General features: G+C 41.3%; 1 protein-coding gene across 6 annotated transcripts in view; it reads left to right on the top strand.

The window, feature by feature from the left end:
- The window catches only part of LOC139260297 (C-terminal-binding protein 2), a 318,546-nt gene that overhangs the window by 295,894 nt on the left and 8,163 nt on the right, over positions 1 to 14,489 (top strand). For all 6 annotated transcript variants that reach the window (XM_070876739.1, XM_070876738.1, XM_070876735.1 and 3 more), the window contains 2 exons: positions 5,829 to 6,043; positions 8,563 to 8,693. In XM_070876739.1, the coding sequence (XP_070732840.1) occupies positions 5,829 to 6,043; positions 8,563 to 8,693 (346 nt within the window). The remainder of the gene's footprint in view (positions 1 to 5,828; positions 6,044 to 8,562; positions 8,694 to 14,489) is intronic.

The following is a 14,489-nucleotide window of genomic DNA, read 5'->3' as shown; positions in this document are numbered from 1 at the left end:
AGATTTCTAAAGTTTGTCAATGATCACTGCAAGGTTTTGTATAATAAAGCATTCGGGATTAGTGTGAGGTTTGCATTTGATCAAGTGCTGTCTAGTAATTCTTTATTCAGATTCAACAAAGCAGAAAATGGTGTGTAGATCACTCAGGTGTTTTTGAGAGTCTGGCTAAAATGATTTTGTCTGCCTTCCTCCGAAAGGTATCAAGGAAATTAATTTGCATCACTTCCTAAGGTTTGTTGTAACGTTTTTGATAACAAACTTTATTTATATAAATGTGCATGAGTACAATGTAACAAAATTCAGTGTCAAAAGATTGTCCAGATATTGGTTTCCTCATCTCAAAACAGGAAATGAGGCAAAGGAACTTGGGTTCAGTAGTTCTCTTCAACAAAATATCTACATTTATCATAATGGTAAATCAGCTTTCAGCTTATCTACAATTAGTGTAAAGCATGAGGGAGCTGTCACTTGATGAACCATTTCTTATCCTTTTAAATATTTTTTGCTAGTTTTTTTACAGTAGAGTCAACAGAATTTCTCTCATTTTTATTTGAAAAGTCTTATTTCCTCTGGAATGTTCCAGGGCCCTTTTTGTTTCTTGGCTTCTTTCAATCACAATAGCTGGAAGAGTGATTGCGTAGAACTGTAACCTCCAATGTAGGACTCCTGTGCCACTTAGTGGATTGGTCAGTAAGGGGCTGTTTGCCAAAGGACAAAAACTACATATACTTTCCATCAGTACTTTCTCAGAAAGAAATATTCCAAAAAGCGGTGAACTGCTAACAGGCACAACACATCACACGTTGTTTTAATTACTCAACTCTACTGTAAATTTGTGTTGCTCCATGTTGTTTTTTTTGGTTTGTTTATGCTCCTGTGAAGTGCCTTGGGACTTTTTAATACTTTGAAGGTGCTATATAAATGCAAGTTACATAAGAACATAAGAGATAGGAACAGGAGTAGGCCATATGGCCCCTCAAGCCTGCTCGCCATTTAATACGATCATGGCTGATCCGATCATGGACTCAGCTCCACTTCCTGTCTACTCCCCATATTGGGGGTAATGTACTGACGTGGATAGAGAACTGGTTGGCAGACAGGAAGCAGAGAGTCGGGATAAACGGGTCCTTTTCAGAATGGCAGGCAGTGACTAGTGGAGTGCCGTAGGGCTCAGTGCTGGGACCCCAGCTCTTTACAATATACATTAACGATTTAGATGAAGGAATTGAGTGTAATATCTCCAAGTTTGCAGATGACACTAAACTGGGTGACGCTAAGAGGCTGCAGGGTGGCTTGGACAGGTTAAATGAGTGGGCAAATGCATGGCAGATGCAGTATAATGTGGATAAATGTGAGGTTATCCATTTTGGGGGCAAAAACACGAAGGCAGAATATTATCTGAATGGCGGCAGATTAGGAAAAGGGGAGGTGCAACGAGATCTGGGTGTCTTGGTTCATCAGTCATTGAAAGTTGGCATGCAGGTACAGCAGGCGGTGAAGAAGGCAAATGATATGTTGGCCTTCATAGCTAGGGGATTTGAGTATAAGAGCATAGAGGTCTTACTGCAGTTGTACAGGGCCTTAGTGAGGCCTCACCTGGAACATTGTGTTCAGTTTTGGTCTCCTAATCTGAGGAAGGACGTCCTTGCTATTGACGAAGTGCAGCGAAGGTTCACCAGACTGATTCCCGGGATGGCTGGACTGTCATATGAGGAGAGACTGGATCAACTGAGCCTTTATTCACTGGAGTTTAGAAGGATGAGAGGGGATCTCATAGAAACGTATAAGATTCTGACGGGACTGGACAGGTTAGATGCGGGAAGAATGTTCCCGATGTTGGGGAAGTCCAGAACCAGGGGACATAGTCTTAGGATAAGGGGTAGGCCTTTTAGGACTGAGATGAGGAGAAACTTCTTCACTCAGAGAGTTGTTAAGCTGTGGAATTCCCTGCCGCGGAGAGTTGTTGATGCCAGTTCATTGGATATATTCAAGAGGGAGTTAGATATGGCCATTACGGCTAATGGGATCAAGGGGTATGGAGAGAAAGCAGGAAAGGGGTACTGAGGGAATGATCAGCCATGATTTTATTGAATGGCAGTGCAGGCTTGAAGGGCCGAATGGCCTACTCCTGCACCTATTTTCTATGTTTCTATATCCCCTTATCGTTTAAGAAACTGTCTATTTCTGTCTTAAATTTATTCAATGTCCCAGCTTTCACAGATCTCTGAGGCAGCGAATTCCACAGATTTACAACCCCCTAGAGAAAAAATATCTCCTCATCTCTGTTTTAAATGGGTGGCCCCTTATTCTAAGACCATGCCCTCTAGTTCTAGTCTCCCCCATCAGTGGAAACATCCTCTCTGCATCCACCTTGTTAAGCCCCCTCATAATCTTATACGTTTCGATAAGATCATCTCTCATTCTTCTGAATTCTAATGACTAGAGGCCCAACCTACACAACCTTTCCTCATAAGTCAACCCCCTCATCTCCAGAATCAACCTAGTGAACCTTCTCTGAACTGCCTCCAAAGCACGTATATCCTTTCGTAAATATGGAAACCAAAACTGCACGCAGTATTCCAGGTGTGGCCTCACCAATAACCTGTATAGCTGTAGCAAGACTTCCCTGCTTTTATGCTCCATCCCCTTTGCAATAAAGGCCAAGATTCCATTGGCCTTCTTGATCACTTGCTGTACCTGTATACTATCCTTTTGTGTTTCATGTACAAGTACCCCCAGGTCCCGCTGTACTGCAGCACTTTGCAATCTCTCTCCATTTAAGTAATAATTTGCTTTTTGATTTTTTTCTGCCAACTTTCCAACATTATACTCCATCTGCCAAATTTTTGCCCACTCACTTAGCCTGTCTATGTCCTTTTGCAGATTTTTTATGTCCTCTTCACACATTGCTTTTCCTCCCATCTTTGTATTGTCAGCAAACTTGGCTACATTACATTCAGTCCCTTTTTGTTTTATTATTGTTGTAAATTTTGGCTGGTGCTTCGGACCTGAGCCTTTAATCACTTTTTACGCTTCCTTCTCATGCTTTTTCTCTCAATGGTCAATATTTAACAAGTTGTAAAATTGTTGTGGAGCGCATTGGGACATTTTACTATGTTAACGACACTATATAAATAAAAATTATTATTATTAATAAATTGTTTGACCAAACCTTGCAATCCAGGTTCAATGCTCATTTACATTGAATGAAAGTGCTCGTAAAATATCAGTGTCTCAGCTCCATTTCCTTTGCTGCCTACTGCTAGAAATATATCCTGCTAGTCATCCCCGACCACAAAATGATGTCAGGAATTCCATGGAATAACAGTCTAGCAAGGTTACAGATTAGAACTTTTCTGACTGATCATTTTGGTAATTAATTATCTTGGTAATCCAACCAGTACTCAAATACAGAATGAAATTAACAGTTCTGAAAGATTGTAAATAAATATATGTTGAGTATCTAGCACATCAATCAATGTGCTCTTGTCACACTCTTTTATAGAACAGGATATGAATGACTAAAATGCGTTTATAGCACTAACCTTGGTGGTGTCAATGGTTTGCCAAGTTTAGCCAGTGAATGTTGAGCCATACAGACCACAAAGATCCTAGGATCAACCTCTAATCTATTCTGAGTTAGCTGATCCCACACAGGTCAGTGTCGGGATGCTTCAGTTAACCTCAGTCCTTGCCTTAAGGAGGTAAAAAATCAGTCCAGTTTCCTGGTCCTGTTTGATGTGCGAGTATATGTGTGTCAGGTGAAGACTGGATAGGACTTAATTGTGATGCTCGTCAGAGTCAAATGGCCTACCAACGCTTGCTGTCCAGACTCATACATGTCACGGTACCAAAAATCACCTGGCTTACATTAAACCTGTACAGCAAAGAGTCAGCACCTTCAGGAGAAGAGGAGGATTAAAATCATACATTGTCATACTGAAAATGGCCAGGCTGGAGTACCAGTCTCCACTCAGCCTGGATTTTATCATCAGTGTTACTTTGATGCTGGCAGTACTCCATTTAAAATAAACGGGTTAGCACCGGCATTAAGGAAGACCTACATCATAATATCTTTACAAAGAGTTGTGAGGTAAATGGTGCACTTTGCCACTGGCAAAAATGTTAAATTGCATTTTTAAACATTTATCACTGTAAACAAGCCCGTAAACGTGCCAATGCTAAAGTAAATGTTCATTTTGAAAATGTATATTTTTGTAAAGAAACAGGTACAAGTCTTTGAACTGTAGTTGGTGGCTGGCTCACTGGCTTAGGCCCATGTGGTATTGAGTAGAATGACATTGTGTCTAATGATCTAGTGATTACACTGCAGCTGTTCTTCTTTATCAGAAACTCTTCATTAAATATGTGTCAGGGCCCTCAGCCCGAGCAAAATCCATTTAACCAGAAATTGCCATGACAACAAGTTACAAATGATATTATAGTAAACAACTTAGTTCATAAAATTGGGAAAATATTCTTGTAGAGCAAAATCCCATTTTGTCAGTACAGATCTATTTGTTGAGAATATGTTGCAGATATTGGGTAGAAAACCTTTTAATGCATTGTTCATCTCTATCCTCTGTCTGTGATGAAGTGGTCACACCTATATTATAGTATTAAAATATGACCTTGAATAGCTGGCATTAAATGGGCAATGTCTCTTGAGGCTTATGGTGACTTAAATTAAGGACTTATCATCGGATTTTGAGGTTTTGTATTGTAAGATGAAAGCACAATGCTGGATAGCAGTTGTAAGATGATAGCTGTGGGCCAGAGGGGTGAAACAGATTCACCTGAATGCCAGCTGCTTCAAGTCTTCTTGAAGTATTTTATATTTGAAAACGTGTTTCTTTATACATTGTTTGCATTACCCAAACCAGAAAGGTGTGCAGATTACAGAGGCATTACCTTTCACTAAATTTATACCTTTCAGAATCAGAGGAGAAAGCGGTGTTGCAGTATGATACAATTCTTCTATATGTTTTCATTAATTGTTTTATGCACCAAACATAACCGTCTGTGCATGAACATTCTATCCAGCAACTATTGAGAAGGGTGTACTTTATAATACTTTTGGCTTTAAATTATTTTTTTATTTTCAAATACTGATTTAAGGAAAGATTTTTTTAAACTTCACTTTTCATTTTCTTCTGTGTTCCCATTTTCCTGTTAGCTGTGTTAACCACCTAGGCAAGTCCAATCTGCAGGCCTCTTCAAAGATTCTGCAGATGCTATTCTTTCATTGATTGGGCAGGAGAACTGAAAGGCTCGCCAATTTTCTGTTCTTAACCAAGACAAAGTAGCTGAGAATATACCAAAGCTTTCTCCCTGCAGGAACCCTGTAAATATTAGTTAAGACCAGCAATCACACTTGGCTCTTCTAGGCGAGAATCTGAGATTCCAACATCTTGCTGGCAATTGTCCCACAATAAGGGCACTTCTGCCCTTATTGTGTGATTGGGACAACTGGTAAGTTACATTTGAATAACATATTTAATAACCTACTTATTATCCCTCCCTAAACCTCTCTATCTCTCTGTCCTCCTTTAAGGCTCCCCTAAAAACCTATCTCTTTGACCAAGCTTTTGGTCACCTGTCCTAATATCTCTTTATGTGGCTCAGTGTAAAATGTTGTCTGATAATATTCCTGTGAAGTGCCTTGGGACATTTTACTAAGTTAAACGTGCTATATAAATGCAAGTAGTTGTTGTTTATTTTGTCCTGAAATACTGCTTTGGTTACATCAGTGAGTGGTATTTTTAGCTGATACTGTTGCTCATATTACTATCGTAACTCAAAAACCATGCTCGCTTGATCTTTTGCAGGTCGTGTCGGCCAAGCTGTTGCTGTTCGAGCCAAAATCTTTGGATTTAATATAATATTTTATGATCCATACTTGCCTGATGGTATTGAGAGATCGCTAGGTGTTCAGCGAGTTTATACTCTGCAGGATCTGCTGTACCAGAGTGACTGTGTATCATTGCACTGCAACCTGAACGAACACAACCACCATCTTATTAATGACTTTACCATCAAACAGGTAACACTTCAGTTATCCTAGCTGCAGATTAGCACACATGTATTTGAGTGTTCTTAGAATTTTAAAAATGTTGTTCTAGTTGCATTTATGGATTATATAATGCAATTTCAACAGGGGAATGATAATGTTCTGTTTCGTACATTCACAGAGATCACAACTAAAAGTGATATCGCTCTCCCTGCCTCTGGTCTTTTCCTCCAAGCAGTGGCTGGAAAATGAGTGGAACCCAGGCAATGCAGAGAGGAATGTTTTCTATGTTTCTATGTAGAAGGGCGCGGCAATAACTACCCACATGGCATGTTTATATTCTTAGTTGGACTATTGTTGATGCAACAAGACTGGTGCTAGGCCTCACAACAGGAGGTAAAATTAGCAGATCAGGTATCTTGGGCTGGATTTTCAGCTCGTTGCTGCCTCTGTTTTTGCTCCAGAGGGGCGGCAATTGTCCCGGTAAACTCTTCTGGGCGCGCGGCCAGCTTCCAGCGTCCCACCGGGATTTCCAGTGCCGGTTTTGGCAAGGCATGGAGCATTACTGCCCGGAAGAGGCGAGCCGGTGTGCAACGCCCCTGGTTGCGACACCGGTTCAATTTTTGGCTCCCGCCGATCCAGGACCGCCTGTGAAAGCGGACGGTCCGAGCTGTAGCAGTGAGGTAATAATGTCGACCTCAGGTAAGTGTGATTGCTTTCTTGGTTTTTTTGCCATTTATGTTGTGTTGGCGTGAGTTATTTATTGGAAATGTTTTTGTTGTTTTATTTTCAGGTTCTTTTCCCTCCTCTGGCCTCTCTTAGAGCGCTCCGAGGCCGGTTGTTTAGCTCGGGATTTTCACTTGCGTAACGCCTCCCTTAGCGCTCCGGCCCACACTCAGGGCCCAGCTGCCGAATTTGTGGCGCAAACTGTTCCCTGGCACAAACTTTATCGCCCCGCCGCCATTACCGCCCCGAAATGAGCAAAGCAGAAAATCTAGTCCAATGACTGACCTGTGTACATCTCTTGCCAACAAGTTAGAGAATGTCATTCAAAGAAGAGTAGGAAAGGGTCACTTACTCAGCCTGCGTGCCAGACAATGGGGTCCAAGGAGAGAAAACATCCGTCAAAATAGTGGTGAGGGGGATATAAATTATTTACAAAGCCAGCAGTCTGTGTGGATGTTTAAATGGCATTTTGCATTCTTTACAGATTTTGTTCTTGATTTTTATTCTTTTTTGATTTGACAATATTTTTTTAAATAAATAACCATATTTGCATGGGAAAAAATTAAAATAGCAAGACTGTATTCATTTTGATATATATTATATGCATAAAGCATAAAATGCTGTGGCATTAAAATAACTCGTGAGTTTTCTGGAACTGAACAGATTCCAGATGGTATCTGCACTGCTCTGATTAAGAAGAGTTTAACATAAATCTAAGTTGCCAACTTGTCAGTACTGGTGTAGTTGTTATCACCAGAGTTCTGGCAGAATGTACCACTGGGGCGATGTTATTCACAAATAGGAATGTTGTTCCCAAGATACTATCACACTTTATCCCATCCTTGGGGTATCTGAAGTCCAATGAATGACTTTTGATATGTAGTCACGGTTTTTTAGGCAATTTAAGTGAAAAATAGACTCTTACTTTTCCTCTATTTTTGCCTAATGTTATCCGTTTTCTACAGATGGTAGTGACTGGTGCTGCGTATAGTTTCATTGCCCAAGTGGCAGTTTTTCATGTGCCAGCCTGCACCAGCTCTTTGAGGCTGAGCCTGATCCTGTCTGCTTATCCGTTTTCTAGCAAGAGTTGCCAGATAGTGATAAAGGTGGTCTGTCTCAACCACCTTCCTCTTCCTGCTGGTCTCAACACTTGGTATTGAGCATGCAGTGCTATACACTACAACTGTAACGCTAAAACCACTCAATTAGTTTGACTTTTCAGAACTGATTTGTTTTTGTGTTGTATTTCCAATCAGTTTCATGATCGGTATAATAGAAATTATTTTTGTAAATCTAGCACTTAATGGCATTTTTGTTTAATATTTCAGTTTACATGAAAATAAGTCCCTCTTGTTTGTCAGACAGATCTGAAATATCATTCAAAAATGACTGCAGAAGCACGATGTTCAGAGACAAGGCAGTGTCTGTAATTTAAACCAGCTGAGGTCAAATGAGGTTGCTTCACACTGAAAGGATTCTCCTATAATGACTTCATTGCACAGTGAGCTAAGTTTAAACAGTTATTTTAATCTAGGTTTATTAAACGTAAAAAGTTAGAGAATAAAGAAAGCCTGGGTCAAATGTCACAGAATCTTCGGTTAAAGTCACATGTCCGAAACATTCTTCTGTGGTTTTGTTTTGAGTTAGACTAAGCAGTGATTTGATTGACTTCTTTATTTTAAAATTGTTGGACAAGCTTCATGGTGTTTCTGGACTTGTTCTAAGAGCCATTGGATTTCACCCAGAGTGACTGGAGAAATCCTGTGAAGACAATAGTGTAGTTCAGCTTTCGGAATAAACTCTTCCTTTTCTTGTTTGGTCCTCAGATGAGGCAAGGAGCGTTTTTGGTAAACACAGCCCGAGGAGGATTGGTCGATGAGAAGGCTTTAGCTCAGGGGCTGAAAGAGGGAAGAATACGAGGTGCTGCTCTCGATGTTCATGAGAGTGAGCCCTTCAGGTAAGATCCACTCGCAGATTAACAAACTCATGCTCTATTTCAGATTTGAGGATAATCATCTAGGAAGTACAGTATGACAAAATATTAAATGGTACTAGGAAATGTCTTTGTAATCATATGAGGGCCTACATTAACTTAATATTCTGTGAGGTGCTTGTAATATTGCATCATTGAGGCAACAAGCAGTAGTTATATAACAGAAGCAATCCATATTTTTTTTTAAATGGCAGCATGGCAAATGGATTATGGACAGTCGAGAGGTGCAGATGACCTACAAACTATTTGAGTTTTGCTCTTGACATTGTGATCAGGCATCTGAACCTCTCAACTGAATTACTGCCGTACAACCCGCTTCTACTGAACATGTCCACTGAAAGGATTTTGTAAAAGTCTGTGAGGGATGTGTTCAGAGACAGTGAAGTAACTGTTCTGATTTTTCCCTTGGGAAATTTTAGCCAACCAGAATTTTTTTTTGATTGTGATAGACACTTGCATGTGGGGCAAACACACACTAGACACTGGCATTGCACACGTAAAATAAATGAGTACATTGAGTACATAAGCAAATGGTGTTTTTACCCATCGCAGGTAGATAACTAAATTTATTTGCCTCACATATCACAGTTATGTAAAAATGGTGAATCTGTTCATGTAGCATGCTATTGTTGCCCAAAATAAACAAATTCTTAAATATAGTTCACCATACGGGGCCAGTCCCGTGCTCCCGGTAAGTTGGCCGAGAGTGAATTACTGGGGGCAGGACCTGGATACGCTGGGTCCTTGTCCAGGCTGAGAGTTTCCATCCTCTTTGGGGAAGATCCTCTGCTCACATGGCCCAAGATATCTTAGGGGCCAGAACTGGGGGAGGGAGTTTCTACGCCAGGGTTTTCCTTGGCTGCAGTCTCTCATCAGTCTCTTATCAGGATGAACCTACTTCTGGGGGTCCTGGCTTGTAATCACCCTAAAACTCTTGGCAGCCTAATGTTTCTCAGCCCCTTTGTAAAGGGATTCAACAGGGCCAATCAGAGCAGGCAAATGACCAATGGCACTGGTTGATGAAAGAATGGTTGGCCTTCCTGCTTGCTGCCCTCTGGTGGATGGCCAAGATGCACCACCATTGGCATCGTGATAAGGTGACCAATTCTGACCCCAGAAACTCTAGCAAGATCAGGTGCAGAGATCACTGGCGGAGCAAGCCCGTGGATTTTCACGGTCATGGTTTTTCTTGTCAAATTTATCTCAAAACAAATTCATGCTTTACTTTGTTTCGCTGTTTTTATACAAAGTCACAATTAGCTTCAAAGTATTCACTAGTCCTAATAATGGCTTCATGGCTTTTAATGCTTTCAAACTTTTTCCATTGCTGGAAGTGGAACAGGGGAAGATACGGGGATCACAAACAGCAAACCCTGGCAATCCTTGTAAATGGTTAGCCTTGCTAGTAATCATTAAAAAATCTTGGCATGTTACGTATCTGCCCACTCCTCCCTCTACCCTAAATGTGGTGCTGTTCATTGGACGCAGAAGGACACCATCTTCATTAAATTCTGGCAGTGCTCAGACAGCATATACAGTGATGCTATGGATTCTGGGAGTGCACAGACTGCATGTACAGTGACGCTATGCATTCTGGGAGTTGTAATCTGCTATCTATGTGAGGTTCTTCATTCAGTTCAGTTTGAGCCAATGATGTACTTTTTGAAGTGTAGTCACTGTTGGGAAGATGTAGGAAATGCTGCAACCACTTACGCACAGCAAGCTTCCTGAAACAGCTATGTGATAATGACCAGATAATCTGTTAATATTGATGTTGATTGAGGGACATCAATATTAACAGGACAAGACATCGGGGATAACTCCCTGCTCTTCTTCCATATAGTGCCGCGCGGGATCTTTTACGTCCACCTGAGAGTGCAGCTGGGACTTCTGTTTACCATCTCATACGAAAGACGGCACCTTCGACAGAGCAGCACTCCCTTCAGTACTGCACTGGGAGCGTTAGCTTAGATTTTTGCGCTCAAGTATCTGGAGTGGGACTTCTGACTCAGAGGCGAGAGTGCTACTCACTGAGCCACTGCAGACAAAAAAAACATGATAGCTCTGTCAAGCTCTAAGTTTCTCAAGAACTGACCTCTGACAGAAAACATTGTTAGAGACATTTCAAGCACAGAAAAAAGGCAGCTGATTATAGTCGCTTTCTAGTGATTTAAAAAAAAATTATTTTAGAAATCTCCAGTACAAGCCCTCAAAATAGTGAGAAAACAAGACAGCAACTGACATGATTATAAAAAGCACATGATTGCATTGTTTCCACTTCTCGTTTTTCTGTTCATAGCTTTTCTGACTACTGATTCTTGCTTGGTAGTTTTCATTCCTGCTTGTTGATTGGTGCATTCTGTACCTCTTCACTTAGGATTTGTTGGCATTTCATGAATATATTTGATCCAATCATGTGCAAATGTGACATACTCTTTCAATTTTGATACTTTGAGGTATTACAGACAAATATTAAATGCTAAATCATTTTTGTACATACTCTCAAATCTTCCACGACACTGATCATAGTAAGCCTGGGGATATGCTGTTTTATTCAGACAGGAACATGATAACAGTGTCCTGGCCAATATTTACACCTCAATTACCATCACTAAAAACAGATTATCTGGTCATCGTCACATTGCTATTTGTGGGAGCATGGTGTGCGCAGTTAGCTGCCGTGTTTTCTACATTACCACAGTGATTACACTTCTAAAGTATTTCATTGGCTGTAAAGTACTTTGGGATGACCTGGGGTCCTGACGGGAGTTATATAAATGCAAGCCTGCCTTTCTTTTTTTTAACACAAGTATTATTCTTTAGTAGGAGTGGAGACAAGTGTCCCTTTTAAACATGCAGGGCTGGATTTTCAGTTATCTAATGCCTCGGTTGGCAGCCAGAGGGGGAGTTAATGGGAGCGTAAGAGGTTACCGATCGAGAACGCAGCTTTTAGTGGCCCAACCAAAAATTCATTAGAGGCTCACTGGGGGCGCAAACCAGTAGCGCCCGGCTACTGGCGATCAGTGCGATCCTGACGTCAATCCTAGTGCAACGCCCACGCTTGCGCCCTGGTCGGTAAATTAGGTACGGCCGCCTCATATAGTGGCCACCAAGATTAACGTCTGGAAAAACAGTCGGTGCAGGCTTGCAGAGCCGTTAACTGGTGGCTGCATGAAGGGATGAGGGAGCACTTCCCTCGGAGGTCGCAGTCAGCACGGTGCGTGAGCCTCCGAGTTTGCAGCGTTAGACAGACTTAACAGTACAGGTTGAAAACAAGTGATTTTTAAAACTTTAATGGGTGCATTACTATGCTGTGCCTTTAAGACTTGGCTTTTCCCGGGATCTAATTCGGAGTTCCGTGCATGCGCAATGGGCCCACAAAATGTACCGGCCAAACTTTCATTATCGCCCCCCCCCCCCCCCCCCTCCCCCAGCTCTGGGTGCACAACGACTGATTTATCGCCCCCCCCCTCCCCCAGCTCTGGGTGCACAACAGCTGATTTATCGCCCCCCCCTCCCCCAGCTCTGGGTGCACAACAGCTGATTTATCGCCCCTGTCAGGTCTTCAACCGATTCTGACGAATTTCTGGGCAGAGAGCACGAACGTTTTCAAGGCACTAAGATTACCGCTCCACCTGGGTTACCGCCCCAAATGAGGCGCGACCGGATTTCTCCCTGCATAGTGTTAATTGCTGTCATGTAAACACTGAACTCATACAGACATCAATTGAGAAGTTGCAGACCTACTGGCTCTGGCATTTTTTTCATATAGAGGTCATTTATTTCTTTATACTGTCCTTTGAACTGTGATGAAAAGGAAATGCTTGCTAAATGTACGTAAAAAGATTAGAATTATGCACAGTAGTTAATATTGTGTTTAATTTGTTTTTCTTACGTGCAATGTTGGAGTTGCTTTGCCAGCTTTGTTTTTAGGTATATTTCAATTATGATGTGGATATGCCTTAAAAAAAAAATGTGCAGTTTTTTGGGAGCTGAACGAGATGTTACAAATTGAGTATAATTAGCTATTTCTTGATTCAGGAATTCCATTTGTGTCTTTCTTTATCAGTACTTTATACACAATATTGAATTATGTCACTTTGTGTTTGGGGAATAACGACTAAAGGCAGTATCATAGAATCATAGATTTTGAATCTCTGACCTCTAGTTACTGACCCACTCGCAGAGGGAATATTTTTTCTCTATCAAAACCCCTCATCATCTTGAAAATCTCTGTTAGGTCACCTCTTAACCTTCTGTGTTTCAAGGAGAACAGTCCAACCTCTCCCCATAACTGAAGTCCCTCATCTCTAGTAATATCCTGGTAAACTTCCTCTGTGCCCTTTCTAATGCCTTTACATCTTTCCTGAAATGTGATGCCCAGAATTGTCCACAATACTCCAGCTGAGGCCTAACCAGTGATTTATAAAGTTAGAAATGTGCACGTTATGGGCGTAATTCCAGTTTCAGGTGTATGCCCCGGATACTTATAGAGCAGCCCTAACCAATATGGCGGGTGGCACACTTACGACACGGACTGAGTGTGTGCATCTCGCCCACCATATTGGACTCTTAGGTGCCTGTTTATGCTTGTAAAATGGGCATGACGTGATCACATTTCTAGGACCACCAGCCCTATGTTTTTTTTCAAAGCCAATTTCAATGAAGGCGGTTAGGGTGAGCACTCTGTCACAAATGCTGCGGCCATGACAGAAACCAACTTGGTCTGGGCTCAATGCAGCACCGAATACTGGAGATATACACTGGAGAATCAGTGACTCGAGCATCAAATACTCAGGAGGGAGATTGGTCATTAGCTTGATGCTAACTGTGGGTCTTTGCCTGGCTTAAGTAGGCCAATGATCTTTACTTGATGCCATATGGCTGAAATTTGGTTTTCAATGAGACAGTAAGAGAGGCCCTGTTTACGGGGTGGAAGAAAAAGAGAACATGTTGATGGAAGGAGTGAGGGAGAAAAAGGTGGTGGTGTAGATTGTAAAAAGGAGAGACATTCTGCTGGAGAGAGAAGGAGAATGATACCCTAGGTGTGAGGAGAGAAAGAGACAGAGGGAGAGAGAGACGACCTGTTGAAGGAGAGAGGTAGAGATACCCTTTTGGTGAGGGGAAAACAGAAGAGCTCCTATTGGGGGTATAAGAAAGGGAAATATGGTGATGGAAATACAAATCAACCAAATATTGAGTTTAGAGATTTTTTTGTGCAGCTTTAATCTAGATTTTAATGTAAATCTTTAACAATTCTTACAGTATTGCTATTCCAGAATTGTTACAAAAGTATTATTCTATGTTTTCCTTCAATTTAAGGATTAAAAACATAATTCATTCACAACTTAAGACATTGTTCATATATTGTTCATGTGGTATTGTAAATATTCATCCTATATTGTAGATATTTATTGTGTATGGAGGAGGTTACAGAGTTGGGGAGGGAAAGGCCATGAAGCGATTTAAACATGAGGAGAGCCGTGTTATATTTGAGGTTACGGGGCATCCTATTGGCCTTGTTGATTGCTGCTCCTTTTGGTTAAAAATGTGGTCTCAGGAAGTTATACTGGAAATGGTTGACCTTTAGAATCTGGCAAAATGTGACGACAGGAAGTGTGCACAGATTTTTTTATATATAATTTATATTTTTTTATTAGTTCCTGGGATGTGGACATCACAGGCAAGGCCAGCATTTATTGCCCATCCATAATTGGCCTTGAGATGGTGGTGGTGAGCCGTCTTCTTGAACCGCTGCAG

Source organism: Pristiophorus japonicus, chromosome 3 (genome assembly GCF_044704955.1).
Source record: "Pristiophorus japonicus isolate sPriJap1 chromosome 3, sPriJap1.hap1, whole genome shotgun sequence".
NCBI classification, from domain to species: Eukaryota; Metazoa; Chordata; class Chondrichthyes; family Pristiophoridae; genus Pristiophorus; species Pristiophorus japonicus.
The sequence above is the reverse complement of the archived record's forward strand: the minus strand, read 5'-3'. Positions and strand labels throughout refer to the sequence as shown.